Source organism: Hyla sarda, chromosome 2 (genome assembly GCF_029499605.1).
Source record: "Hyla sarda isolate aHylSar1 chromosome 2, aHylSar1.hap1, whole genome shotgun sequence".
Classification (NCBI taxonomy): domain Eukaryota; kingdom Metazoa; phylum Chordata; class Amphibia; order Anura; family Hylidae; genus Hyla; species Hyla sarda.
This window is the reverse complement of record NC_079190.1, coordinates 275431637-275445919: the sequence shown is the minus strand read 5'-3', so window position 1 is coordinate 275445919 and position 14283 is coordinate 275431637. Positions and strand designations below refer to the sequence as shown.

General features: G+C 42.4%; 1 protein-coding gene across 7 annotated transcripts in view; it reads left to right on the top strand.

Moving 5' to 3' along the window:
- The first annotated feature begins 1000 nt into the window (after positions 1-1000).
- Positions 1001-14283, top strand: part of MAP7D1 (MAP7 domain containing 1) — a 104171-nt gene continuing 90888 nt past the window's right edge. For 2 of the 7 annotated variants that reach the window (XM_056557153.1, XM_056557151.1), the window contains exon 1: positions 1013-1895. In XM_056557153.1, the coding sequence (XP_056413128.1) occupies positions 1850-1895 (46 nt within the window). In that variant the 5' untranslated portion in view covers positions 1013-1849. Of the gene's footprint in view, positions 1896-14283 lie in introns of all 7 variants that reach the window. The other 5 variants (XM_056557156.1, XM_056557155.1, XM_056557152.1 and 2 more) reach the window with 5 other exon arrangements.

Below are 14283 nucleotides of genomic sequence, written 5' to 3'. Positions count from 1 at the left end.
CGTCCTCCACCCACCTCCCTCAGTTTCCCTTCTCCCCGTCCAGCGCTGGTCCTCCGGTATCTTCTCGACCCTCTCCGGTGACGTCAATACGTTGCGGCGCACGCTGTCCTGTCATCCAATAGGAACAGCGTACGCAGCGACGTAATGATGTCGCTACGTAGGCCCAGTAAGGCCTTGCGGAGGACCGTAGAAGACCAGGAGAGCCTAGCGGAGGACCGGAGAAGACCAGGAGAGCCCAGTGGAGGACCAGGGACACCATCGGGAGCGACGGGGACACTATCGGGAGTGGCGGGACGTGGTCCGGAGCGGCGGGGACAGGTGAGTAGAACATGCACTTTTTACATTGCACGAATCCCTCAACATACGATGGATTCAACAAACGATGGCTCGTTTGGAACGAATTACCATCGTATGTTGAGGGACCACTGTATGTGTATGCTGGTTCCACTGCACTGGATCTGATATTTTGTGATTTTTACTTCCATGTTTTTGTTTCAATAAAACCTTTTTGAATATTAAAAAAAACAAAGGATAATACACCAAGTGGGTCTGACGTTTCATATTTTGCCCATTGTCTCCCAGCTAGTATCTGGCCACGGTAATATTTGCATAAAAAATGCTTTGCAAAATGTGGCGTTTTATTTGGGCGTTTTGATGAGAGAGAAAAAATTAGCACAATGCATTTTGGGAGAGATTTATCAAAACCTGTCCAGAGGAAAAGTTGCCCATAGCAACCAATCAGCTTTCTTCTTTCATTTTTAACAAGGCCTCCGCAAAATGAAAGAAGCAATCTGATTGGTTGCTATGGGCAACTTTTCCTTTGCACTGGTTTTGATAAATCTCCCGTTGAGATTTTTTTGGGCGCAAAGTCAGAAGGAATTGTGGTGCATTTTCCTAAGTAAACCTCCGGCCTAACACTACATAGGATTCTAAAGTGACTGGGATTTTAGAGCGCTCATTCCACAGTTCTACACCACTGCCGCACAATTCCATAGCCATAGTGATTCGCGTTCACACTAAGCAGTTCTACGCCGCAACCCCCACACCCCTGACAGGACTGACAGAAATGACTAGAAGCCCCGACGTGATCCGCAGTGATGGGAGCCGCGCATGACGTCACGTCCCCCGCCCGCTGCGTGAGCTCATGGCCGCATCCTCAGCTCTGGGCTGGGTGTCTGAGCCGCCTCAGTGAGTCACCATCTGTACTTCCCAATCCTAAAAGAATGCAACTTTCCTTAGATAGTCTCAACACGCTGCTGGGCTCAACCACTCCACCCAAAAGGGGGGGACTGCTGCCTCACTGCCTTATTGCCACTATAAACCAGAGTAAAGTTACAGCTTGAGCAGACTCAGAGGTAGAAGCTCGTGTGCAGCCTCCTCACCCCTACGTGATATCAGCAGCGTGTAATAGGAGAGGAAGTATCCCCCCCGTGCCGTACATGGTACAGCCCTGTGATAGAGGTTGCACAGTGTCTGTTACAATAGCATTTCCATCAGCTGCTCCTCTAGGCTTCTTTTAGTGATTTCTCAGCTCCGGGATCTACTGGGTGGAAAATTCCCATAGAGAAGAGCAAGATCCCTGGTCAGCCTTTGATCCCCATTCACACCACGCAGATCTGCAGCCAGCACACCGGGCTGTGTACAGGGAGGGGGCTGGACAATATTCTTCTTCCCTCCCTGGTGATGAAGAGGATTTTTCCCAACTGTTAGACGGATTGTGTTGCCCTTAGGAATGAGAGTGCAGCAGAGGAGCAGAAGTAGACCCTGATATTCCACATCACCTCAGACACCCCCTGACTGGCACCACAATACCCGACTACTGGAACTGCTCATTGTACCCACTGAGGACATGGACAAGACAAGAGAGGATGCCACACAAGGGGGGGACACACAAGGTAGGTTGCAGACATGGGGCACAAGAAATCAGTGCTGTGCCAATGTCCTGGCCCCAGGGACTAGTTAGAAGACTAGTTAGGCATCAGGGCAGGGTGCCCATCACTTGGCCAGTCAGTGTGGGTGAGGTCACTTGCAGAGAATAGAGTTCTGCTTATAGGACTACTGTACACTTAATGACACTGCAGATTCCAGGACTGGGCACTGGGTACGTGTCCTGTCCATGTGCCTATAGCACACAATGCTGCAGATAGTCATCATGGAGGAGCACCACACAATAGACTGATTCAGGAGGAGGGGGCACAGGCCCTCTCCCCCTCCTTCAGGCCAAAAGGCTGGTTCTTTGAGAGACATTTAGTATACCAAGCCCTTTCCCCTTAGTGACTTGCTCTGTGTTTGTTTTCAGGAACTGGAGGAGCAATGTTTGTAAATAATACAATTTTATATTCATAACATGTTATTATTGAAGGTTTACATTGGGTAAATGTTATTTCACATTGTCATTTTATACATGCGTCTGTCTAGAGGAGTGTTTCCCAACCAGGGTGCCTCCAGCTGTTGCAAAACTACAACTCCCAGCATGCCCGGACAGCCTTCGGCTGTCCGGGCATGCTGGGAGTTGTAGTTTTGCAACAGCTGGAGGCACCCTGGTTGGGAAACACTCCTCTAGAGGTTTAAAGAAACAGGGCTGAAAAGTTTTCTTACTTCCCTGCAGAGTACACAATCTTTGTTATTCTTCAAACCACATACGTGATTTGTGGTCGTGTTTTTCCCCGAAAGCTATTTGTAGGCTACCATTGGAATTGGACCTTCAAAGGTAAACAGAAAAAGTAGTTTGACCAACACAACAATCCTTTTCCTCTCCCAGAGAGATGTTTGCTGGGGTCTGGCTACTGCATCCCCCAGTGATAACAGCTGCTTGTGCCTGCATATTTCTCTATTGAAATTAAAGCCCCCTCCCATAGGCTTGCATTGAGGGGGCGGAGCGAGATGTCACACGGGGCGGAGCCGTGATGTCCCAATGCTCCAGTAATCAGAACGTTCGCTCCGGGGACTGATTATAACTGGGTGCAAGATCACGGGGGTCCCCAGCGGCAGGACCCCCGCGATCAGGCATCTTATCCCATATCCTTTGGATAGGGGATAAGATGTCTTAGTGCCGGAGTACCCCTTTAATCCTTCCAGTACTCATTAGCTGCTGAATACTACAAAGTAAATACTTTTCTTTTTGGAACATAGTGCTCTCTCCTGATATCACGAGCACAGTGCTCTCTGCTGACATCTCTGTCCATTTTAGGAACTGTCCAGAGCAGCATATGTTTGCTATGGGGATTGTCTCCTACTCTGGACAGTTCTTAAACTGGACAGAGATGTCAGCAGAGAGCACTGTGGTCATGATGACAGCAGAGAGCTCTGTGTTCCTCTGTAGTATTCAGCAGCTAAAAAGTACTGGAAGGATTAAGATCTTTTAATAGAAGTAATTTACAAATCTGTTAAACTTTCACCAGTTGATTTAAAAAAATAAATAAAAAAAAAGTTTCCACCGGAATACCCCTTTAAGATATGTATATCTTGTTAGATAGTATACAGTCTATACTAGAGTGATCTAAAAGGAAGGGTAAGTATAAAGGATGACTGACACTGCACATCTCTCTCGTGGTCCTGGCCTTGGCCCAAAAACTGCATCAAAAAGTACTACTAGAACTGCAACAAATACTGCATGTGTGATTTAAAGGGGTACTCCGGTGAAAAACAAATGTTTTCAAATCAACAGGTGCCAGAAAGTTAAACAGATTTGTAAATGACTTCTATTAAAAAAATCTTAATCCTTCCAGTACTTTTCAGCTGCTGTATGCTACAGAGGAAGTTGTATTTCTTTCTGGAGTTCTTTTTCAGTCTGACCACAGTGCTCTCTGCTGACACCTCTGTCCGTATCAGGAACTGTCCAGAGTACAAGCAAATCCCTATAGAAAACCTCTCCTGCTCTGGACAGTTCCTGATATGGACAGAGGTGTCAGCAGAGAGCACTGTGGTCAGGCAGAAAAAAACTTCAGAAAGAAATACAACTTCCTTTGTAGAATACAGTAGCTGAAGTACTGGAAGGATTATATATTTTTTTTTTTATAGAAGTCATTTACAAATCTGTTTAACTTTCTGGCACCAGTTGATTTGAAAAAAAAAAAAAAAAGTGTTTCACTGGAGTACCCCTTTAAGCCTAAAATATGGCGCAGGCCATAGCATAGCAGGAAGTGTCAGGAACAGAAAAAGCATTTTTGTCAAATTTAGATGTTTCCATATATAAATCTGACATTGCACTTTGAGTTTGGTTGGATAATGATGACATGAACAAATGTCTATCTACAATGAATGTTGGTTGTCCTTATTAATTCCTTAATAAATGAAGAATACCTAGCTACTAAAATATGAAATATTTTGTTAATCTCATTGGTTTCCTAGCTGAGACAGTCAGCCCTATCTATCATTGCTTTACTGCTTGCTATACTTGTCATGTGTGGACAAGTTGTAAAGCAGATAAGAGAGGATTACACAGAAGTGGTCAGAGATCCCATCACTGGTGTCTGCGTTTGGGTTTCCACCCATGTTTTGTCTACTACTTCGCTATGGAATAAAGAAAAGCCTTCCTTTAAAGGGGTACTCCGGTGGAAAGATTTTTTTTTTTTTTAAATCAACACGTGCCAGAAAGTTAAACAGATTAGTAAATTACTTCTATTAAAAAATCTTTACCTTTCCAGTACTTATTAGCAGCTGTATACTACAGAGGAAATTCTTTTTTTTTTTTTATTTCTTTTTTGTCTTGTCCACAGTGCTCTATTCTCTCTGCTCTCCTTTTACAAGAGCAGAACTTGATTGCGTACAAGTCAGACGGTCCTTATTATTGGGCTATTTACTCAGCCCAATTATATTGGGAGTGAACAGCCTGAGCAGTCACCAGGTTGTTTGTGTGGCCATTCTTTTTCCTTATTGTTGGAAGCACATCCCCTTTAGGGTACGTTCACACGCACAGATTTTCGCAGCGTATTTAGCTGATGATCCGCTGGTGAAGGCCCCGCTATATGCTGGCTTTATATGTGCCTGCTGGTAGCAGCAATACGCCGCTACGAGCAGACACACTGCAGCGATGTGCGCGGCGTACTCGCACATCGCGGCCGCTCTCCCTGCTCTGAGCTAGGCAGAGAGCTCCCGCGATGTGCGTGTATACTGCGACTCGCACATCAGTGTGTCTGCTGGTAGCGGCGTATTACCACTATGAGCAGGCACATGTAAAGCCAGCATAGAGCGGGCCTTCACCAGCGGATTTGCAGCGTAAAATACGCTGTAAATCTGCGCGTGTGAACGTATCCTAACTGAGGAAGATATGCTACCAACAAGTATTGCTTATTAGGCCCACGCAGAAGACATGATCAGCGGACACACAGGCGTTTGCGTGCCATGCTCTTTACACAAGGCAATGATCACTCAGTGTAAACAGGCCTGAACAGTGTGGAATATAAAGCTATCCCAACAGATAGGCCGAAGCTGCACTGTTGACTTATCTATACCCTGTAAATGACCTGTGATTGTACAAGGGATTATGTTCAGTCGGGCAGCGTGTGAAATTCAGTCCCAAGAAAGCACAATTGGTCAAGAGCAGATTTTCTAGAGAGATTTCTGACATAGAAATCGCCAACGTTGAATAAGTACATAACAGGTATAAATGAAGTCTACATTTTTGTGCTGTACAAATCAATATGTCATTTTTAATTTCATTTTAAAAACAAATTCAGTGAAACCTCTCCAAAAGATCACCTCTTTGAGAAGACCAGATTTTCAGTCCACATTACATGATGCATAGTGGCCATTATCCTTGAGACTGCCATCTTGGTGGCCATCTAGAAGAGGTTTCACTTTATGTATTTTCTTTATTTATTTTTATTTATTTTTTACAACACTTGTTTAGACTGTCCCTGTCATTATAGAAAAAACTTGACCTTTTGAAAGTTTTAATCGTTTGAGATCAGACCCCACTCACCTGAGTATTCAGACCCCCACTGATCGCTAGACATAGCCTGGCGAAGTGTACAACTGAGCGCTTCACCCCCAGCTCACTATAATCTTGATATGAGATTATAGAATTTGAATAAAGCTCATCTTGTGCAGGAAGTAGTAATGTAGTGAAGTAGAGATCAGTGGGGGTCTCAGATCCCAACCGATCAAAACGTTTGATATGTCAAAAGTTGTTTTTTAATATTTTTTTTGCTATAGTGACAGTGACCCTTTTGTTCAATATTTACTGAATAGAAAATGTAGCTTGTGGTTTCTCTGCTGTGCCCTTGTATGTCTTCCTGACAAATTGTTTATGTCTGTTGCCCTTGGATACTAGGTATGCAGCAGCGCACAACATTGAGAGCACGCACTGCACAGTTGTGTTATCTACAGCTAGAAAGTGTCTGACTAATAATATGAGCACATGCCTGACAACGTAAAAGGAAGAAAACCATATCAATTCAGTATAAATGTGGATCTTTAATACTTTTCTGGAACATCAGTTTAGCCTACTTTTTTTTTTTTGTTGAGACACCGGGAAACAAATGTGCTTCGCTGTGCACATAGACTGCTGGCACACTTTCTTACATGGCACTGAAAATACGGTTACCTAGTTGCTGAGTAAAGAAAGTGGAAGGTTTTCTTCACATTACATAACCATTGAAATTCTGCCATATGCCCAAAATGGATGATTTCCTAGTGCTCGTGGTATTTGATGTTGACTTTTTATAGAAGGCTTTTCTGCCTCCACTTAATAAAATGTAAGCAGGTTGAATGTTGGCAGTCCTGGCATAAAGGCATGGCAGACTTTTGTGCATTTAATAGCAACAACCAAGTATTCTGATTCTGTAGATTTAGTTTATCTCTAGTGTATTAGGATAAAAAAGCCGAATAGTACCTTAGAACAGTGTTTCCCAACAAGTGTGCCTCCAGCTGTTGTACAACTACAACTCCCAGCATGCACGGATAGCCGAAGGCTGTCCGATCATGCTGGGAGTTGTAGTTTTGCAACAGCTGGAGGCACACTAGTTGGGAAACACTGGCTTAAAAACTTGCTATGGAAAACAATGATATCACACTTTTTCATTGTTCCTTGCAGGAAATAGAGGATCTATAGGATCAGATGTCTGCTGAGTTTATGAAAGAGATAATTGTAATATAATAGGACTATGCTTTCTTATGCTGGCAGTACACTTCTGATGTCTTGGCCAAAGGCGATTTCTCCCAACTCACTGATACATGTGCATGCTTGGCCTGGATGAGTGTTCATGTCTTCTGAAACTGCTGCAAGACTCCGCTGATGGTGGCTTATCGCAATACCCGGCTGCTTCAAAACACACTTTTTAAAGAGACACAATGACAATGTCCCCCATAGATGTTAAAATACAGTATGGTTAGGTTCACATTGCCATCAGGCTCTGCTAAAGGGAGATCTGGCGGCAATGCCGTCAAAACGTCGGAAGTTTAGCGGGGGAGGGTGGAATGGCAGGGGAAATAGTGCATGCCATATTTTTTTTATTTTTTTTAATATAATGGTGAACTACCAGATCTTCCATGGACCCCATTCAAGTCACTGGGATCCGATGTGACCCGGTGGAGAGCCGCAAAAAAAAAGAGCCAAACAGACCCAGAAAGGGACAGAGCACAATAGCAATGTGAACATAGCCTAAGCTTGATTCTCATTTCCCCAACATTCCCATCTGTCTGGGAGAGTTGTGAGGCCTCCATATACATAAGATAATAATTCAGTGTTCTTTTTTCTGATGTGTACAGAGGCAGTTAGGTTTTTGGCTACAAATACTCTATACAGTTTTCCTCTTATTTACTGTGCCATTTTCTGACAGTCCTCACCAATATTTAGTAATGAACCAGAAACTGGGAAGCTGCTTTGGAGCGACTTAACCTCTGCATCCCCCAGCGTATTAACTACAATATTTTCATATCAGAATTGAAGAGAACTAGGGCTAGTTTAGGAAAATACAGTATAGTATATTTATATCACCTGACATATGTTGTCTGGCTAGGTCAAGCACGGGGTTGTCCTCACTTAAAAGGAACAGCCTTTAACATGTCTAAACACTGGATAGCCAAAAATACGGGTGAGAACTCTGTTGGCAAAGGGTGTGAGTCCTGCACCCAAAATTAATCCGAGAAATTACATTTACACAAGAAGGGCAGTAAAACATGCCATGGACCACAATGATGCCCTTATGTCATAGACCCTCTGATGACAGAAGCCCTAATGATGACAGAAGACTTTACAAAAGTGTGTATTGTAATAGTTATATTAACATAAATGCAAATATTCAAGCACACCACATGAATGAATTCTCTAGCAAGCCTGCATAAGTCAAACATGTGCCTGCAACATGCACAATAATCAACAATAAATGTGTATAGTACTGCAGAAATGTAATCACATGATACATTTTGACTAGTAAATACAACATTTCAGTCTTGTTATTGACCCTTTTATCAAGTTGAATCAGCTGCTGTGTGGCTAAAGCATGGCAGTCTGGAGCAAGAGGCAATGCATTAAACTCAGTGGGCCCTGTGTCAATATACCGCAGTATACATCAGCAAACCTTTTTGACAAGTTTCCAATGTATACGGCAAGGTACTGTTACAACATGATGTGAACACAGCCTTAGCAACATTGTAAAATGATAAGTGTTATTAATGTAAGAAAGAAAATGCAAAGAAGTCTGACAGCAGGGTCCCCCTCACTAACCTGAATATACAGGTAGATAGTGCAGGTAACACTGTTTCCAATGCTTCTTGCTGGGTGAAAATCTGCACAGCTGTTCGGGAGATATCCATCTTGTTGCACTTGGTCTCCAAGAATAGAAAGCAAAACTATCTAATCAAACTCTGGCCATACAATGGACCAATGCTTAGATCACTTTGTTGGCCTGGGTCTGTAGAGATTGGTCCACCACTTCTCTCTGGGTTTTCAGCTGCATGTGATCTGGAGAAAAAATGCAGTAAACACTTTTTATTGCCACGGACCACTAAACCAATTGGAAACAAACTTTGCTGTATCCCTATTCTGGCACTTGGTCTTATGCAGGCAGAATACAATTGTTCAGTTCTAGGTATTTGGTCTTGTGTAGGCAGAAAACAACAAAAGGCAAAAAGGCAGATGAGACCACATTACAGAGAAAGGAAAAACTGGGAAGAGGCGCTATCCCAAGGGTGGAAAAGGATGTAATTTCATTCTTAATAACAACAACAACATGGGAAAACAATGATGCTAAAGCTGTAGGGGAAGACTCCTTCCTCCGTTAGAAATCAAGGCCCCACTCACCAAAGGCAGTATCCACATCATGGGAATAGATTTACAAAGCGGCCACCTGGTCAAACATTCACGCCCTCTGTAAACATAACAGACCGTATGTTCTTTCTAATGGAGACATGGCATTTGGATGTAAAATCTATCAGGCTGTGCACTCCATGTGAGTCTACTCGTTTGGTACTGCTCTTGTGGTGCAGTGAGGATGAATGTCTTAAAAAGTTTAAAATAAGTTATGCTGAGTGTTGTTTTTTTTTTTTGTAGTCCATCCTGACAGCACCCTTCCAGGTTGTGTATTGTATAGCATGAAAGTAACAAATGTAGAATCAATTGGTCAGTAAATAGTTTACAATAATTGTGATGTTATAAATGGAAAAAAAAACAGAAGGAGATTTATCAAGCTCCACAGTAGATTTTCTTTTTTTGCGTAAAAAAAGTCGCTCGTACTTGCGCACGTGCGACTTTTCTATACATGCTGCGATTTTTAGATTTTTGCTTATTCCAAAGCACATTTCTGAATTCTCCATTTAAAAGTTGCATATGTATTCCAGGTCCAACCTGGCTTAGGGTGGGTTCACACTACGTTTTCCCCCATACGGGAGCGCATACGGCAGGGGGGGAGCTAAAACCTTGCGCTCCCGTATGTCATTCATTTCAATGAGCCGGCCGGAGTGAAATGTTCGGTCCGGTCGGCTCATTTTTGCGCCGTATGCGCTTTTACAACCGGACCTAAAACCGTGGTTGACCACAGTTTTAGGTCCGGTTGTAAAAGCGCATACGGCGCAAAAATGAGCCGACCGGACCGAACGTTTCACTCCGGCCGGCTCATTGAAATGAATGACATACGGGAGCGCATACGAAGGCATACGGGAGCGCGAGGTTTTAGCTCCCCCCTGCCGTATGCGCTCCCGTATGGGAGAAAACGTAGTGTGAACCCAGCCTTACAGAAAGTGCATACGTCTGCAGACAAGGAAATTAACACCCACTATAATAACTGTTCTTGTTCTGCATCATGAAACAAAGCTACTACATTGATGTTAAATGGGCACTGTCACCAACCTTTTTTTTTTTTTTTTTTTTTTTTTTTTTTTGTACTTACGTATTACAACATATCTCTAATATATATATATATATATATATATATATATATAAAATCTCCATTATAAAAAATTTTTGTTTAAAATTATTTTATTTTACATTTGAAAACTGTCCACTAGGGGTCTCCCTCCTAGTGGCCGGCTGCAGCCTGACGTGACGTCACGACTGGATTAGGACCGATGTCGGACGGGAAATCGGTCCTAATTCAGTCAGCCTGCGCTCGCTCCCTGCCTGTCAATCAGGCGGGAGCGAGTGCTGTGAACGCAGGGATATCTTGTACGGCAGGTCGGCGATGCTTCTATACTCCTCCTCCCTGGGTAGCTCATGATCTGCTAAACAGGGAGGAGGAGACCCCGAAGCAGCCTGCCATGCTATTGGCCGCTCATCTATGCACGCTCCCGACAGGAGCGCATAATAGATGAGGTGAGGGCGGAAGTCGGCGTCCAGCAGGCGTCAGTGACGTCGCGCCTGCTGGGGAAGTCGGCTTCCAGCAGAGCAAGAGCCGAGCAGCAGAAGAGAAGACCTTTATAAGGTAGGGAACAATTTTTTAAAGGCAGGGAGGGGGTTAGGGATAGATTAGCAATGGGTAGGGACAGAAAAAAAAGATGGTGTGAGCTACTCTTTAATGTTAATTATAGAAAAATTTATATAACTAATGATCTATAAATTTTAAGGTTGAAAATACACACTGCACCCCTTGCTAATTTTAGGACAAGTACATGCTGGTGTACCCACTAAATTTTAATTAATGTTGTATTTAAAATAGAATATGGCACAAAATTAATTATGTAAGAATTTTTACAGACTACGTAAATAACCCATATGTGGCACTAAAATGTATTAAAACATCCATAGTAATACAGCTTTATGTACATTTTGGGGTGGGTAAGTGTGTGGTCTCACTATTGTTTATGTGCCTGTTGGTGCTGCGCTGTCTTCCTTCCTGACATAAACTCTGGCCTCAGCGCAGCAACGCAAGACTCCGCCCACCAACGTCACAAAATGCGAGCTCAAAATGAAACCAAAAAGTGCTCCAGAGTAAGGATATTCATGGTGCGGCATAGTATGTTTTTAATATTTTTTAATTTCTGAGAGGGGATGGGTTGTTGCAGGATAACTGGAGTGCAGCTATTTAGTGCCGGGCAGACCAGTTAGGGTGGCACCAGATGCGGTACGCCCCCCTCCATGTCACTCTCTAGCAACGCTACTGGTAATAAAGGGAAGATAAAGAAGTTTGGCTGTTAACATAAGGGAAAACTTTTCTGCTTAAAAAAAATGCTTTTGTAAGCGGGTTTCCCGGTTTTAGCTTACATACGATTTATTTATCAAGGTCGTGCGACTATTTGATAAATAGGTCAGATGTAAGCAAAAGTAAGTTAAAAAAAAATGTCATATAAAAGCCATACGTTTGAAAAGAATGATAAATCTCCTTCCTAGAGGTTGTTGGTGTGAGGGGCATTTTAACCTCCCTGTGCATTCATGAACCTAAAATGGCTACCTCCTGTGAGGCAATTTTTTGGGACTTTTTGAAAAGCAATTACCTGTAGGACTAATTTCTGCTGTGGCATCTATTTTCTTTGTTATGCCATTTTTATATTGGTATATTTTAATAATTTTGAGGGAATTTATCTTTAGTGCACAGTTTTGTGCAATGCAAAACCTGCTGCGCGAGTGTGTGGTTTTCCAATTTTCTGACAAAAATGTATTATGCGGCGCATGCCACTTAATATATATTTGCAACTGACAAAAGACACCAGGATAGAGCAAAACATTTTTCAAAAGATCACACATATTCATATACCAGCCTGTCATTGGAGTACATAAAAAAATATTTGCGCAAATGATAAATTCAGAGCACCAACCAGTGCATCTGCAAACCACGCCCACTGCAAGTACACAGCAAGAAAAATGAAGCCCAAGCATGAAAATAGTGCAAACCTAGATAACTTTGGTGCAAGTCATTGCACAAAATAAACACACACAGCGCACACAATTTTGCAGGAGAGTGCCAGCTGCAATTTTCCGGACGCTGTTTGTGGTGAAACATTGGGTGATGGGGGTCTGGTCCAGTGTGTCCACTTGGGAATTACTAACTGCAGTTGTGCTTTTACATTGATTCTTGTTCCTTAGGCGGTCATCGCTTGTTTCTCTTCTGGTTTTTACTTTGACTTTTGCGTACATGACTTTTTTCTGGTCAGTACACTAGGATGTGAATATTTACACTTCCCTGTATACTGCATTTGCTTCCACTCTCTAGGAGCTATGCAGACCTTCCATGTTTTCTATGCTCCATTATGCTAGTATTATTCGTTTTAGTTGGTATTAAAATGTATGCAATTTTTGCAGTTATGTATTATTAAAGGGGTACTCCAGTGGAAAACTATTTCTTTTAAATTAACTGGTGCCATAAAGTTAAATAGATTTGTAAATTACTTCTGTTAAAAAAATCTTAATCCTTCCAGTACTTATCAGCTGCTGTATACTACAGTGAAAGTTATTTTCTTTTTGAATTTCTTTTCTCTGTCCACTCTTTACTCTGTTATTGTCCGTTGCTTTTCATTTGCTTTAATTTTATGCAGAGAAAAGGATTTTTCCATAAATAACAGATGTTGTAGTAATTTAACATTGAAGTCTATGGTGATGCAAGTAACTCTGTTATATAAAATAACTGACATAAATGGATGTTTTAACAGATAAAAACAGTTGTTAACTGTCCGTTATTTTATGTGCAAGCTTTACAAAATTTTACCATTTTACTTTTTGTTAATATCAGTTTCATATCCATTATGAGTGACATCCGTTTTTGTTAATATCGGACATATCATAACGGATTTGAACAACTCTGATTTGAATATAGCCTTAAAGGGGCATTCCAGGATTTTTTTTTTTTTTTAATTTGATTATGCTGCGGGGGCTGTAAAGTTAGTGTAGTTCATAATATAGTGTCTGTACCTGTGTGTGATGGTTTTCTCACCATTTTTCTGTGATTTTCACTCCAATATAAATTTTTATCAGCATACAAAATGACTGTTAACTCAGATTTTTTTCCCAGGCTGCAATGTGGCCGAGACCTGACTCACTAGTCAGCTGATGGCAGGGAGCCTGTCTGCTTCAATGGGTGGAGCGATCGCTTGGTGGGAGAGAGATCAATCTGCAACTAATGCAACAGCTGTAGGCACCCTGATAGAAAACCACAGGTCTTTTGAATGGATGCAGCTCATTTATGTTTCAATGGGTGGGGTGGCTGATGTGTGGGAGGGAGGAAAATGGAATTATGGGATTTGTAGGCAAAGAAGAAAACTCAAACAGGAAATACCAGTTCACAAAAAGCTAGCCACAGTGTTATGGTAATCTCACAACATAGCCATTTATCCCCAAGACTAGTGCAGATCCTTCCTAAGCATGTCCATTACTGCCTGCCAGGTACGTACTAAAATCACCTTATGGTGGATAACCCTGCATACATTCAGCAAAAGTTAATAACTAGTAAACTGTGATAATTTTGCTTTGACATTTTTCTATAAAAATAGGCAGCCACAATGAAGATTCTATCCTGTTTGTTTCATTGACCACACAGCAGTGTACCATAGGGTACTGTATTGTAATAGTACTATCAGTTCTTCATCTCGTGCCCTCTCGAGAGCTGTCCTAAGGATGAATGCTCTGCTGCTCCCATCTACCACTGCTGAATGTTTTATTATCAGACAGCTAGGCCTACTGTGCCAGGACATGCAATGTGCTGTAGACGTGATCTGCTGGCACAAACTGCTTGAAGTAGATCACTTACCAGCCTGGACTGGGCATGGAAATCAGCCCTTGTAGGGAAAAGGATAAGTTTACTGCAGCAAGGAAATGTAGTACCACACAGTGCCCATTTAGTGGAATAGGAATCGGTGTTATCCAAGGTGATAGAGCAGCTTTTTGCAGCAGCTGTCCTGGCCTCATGACTGAGGCAT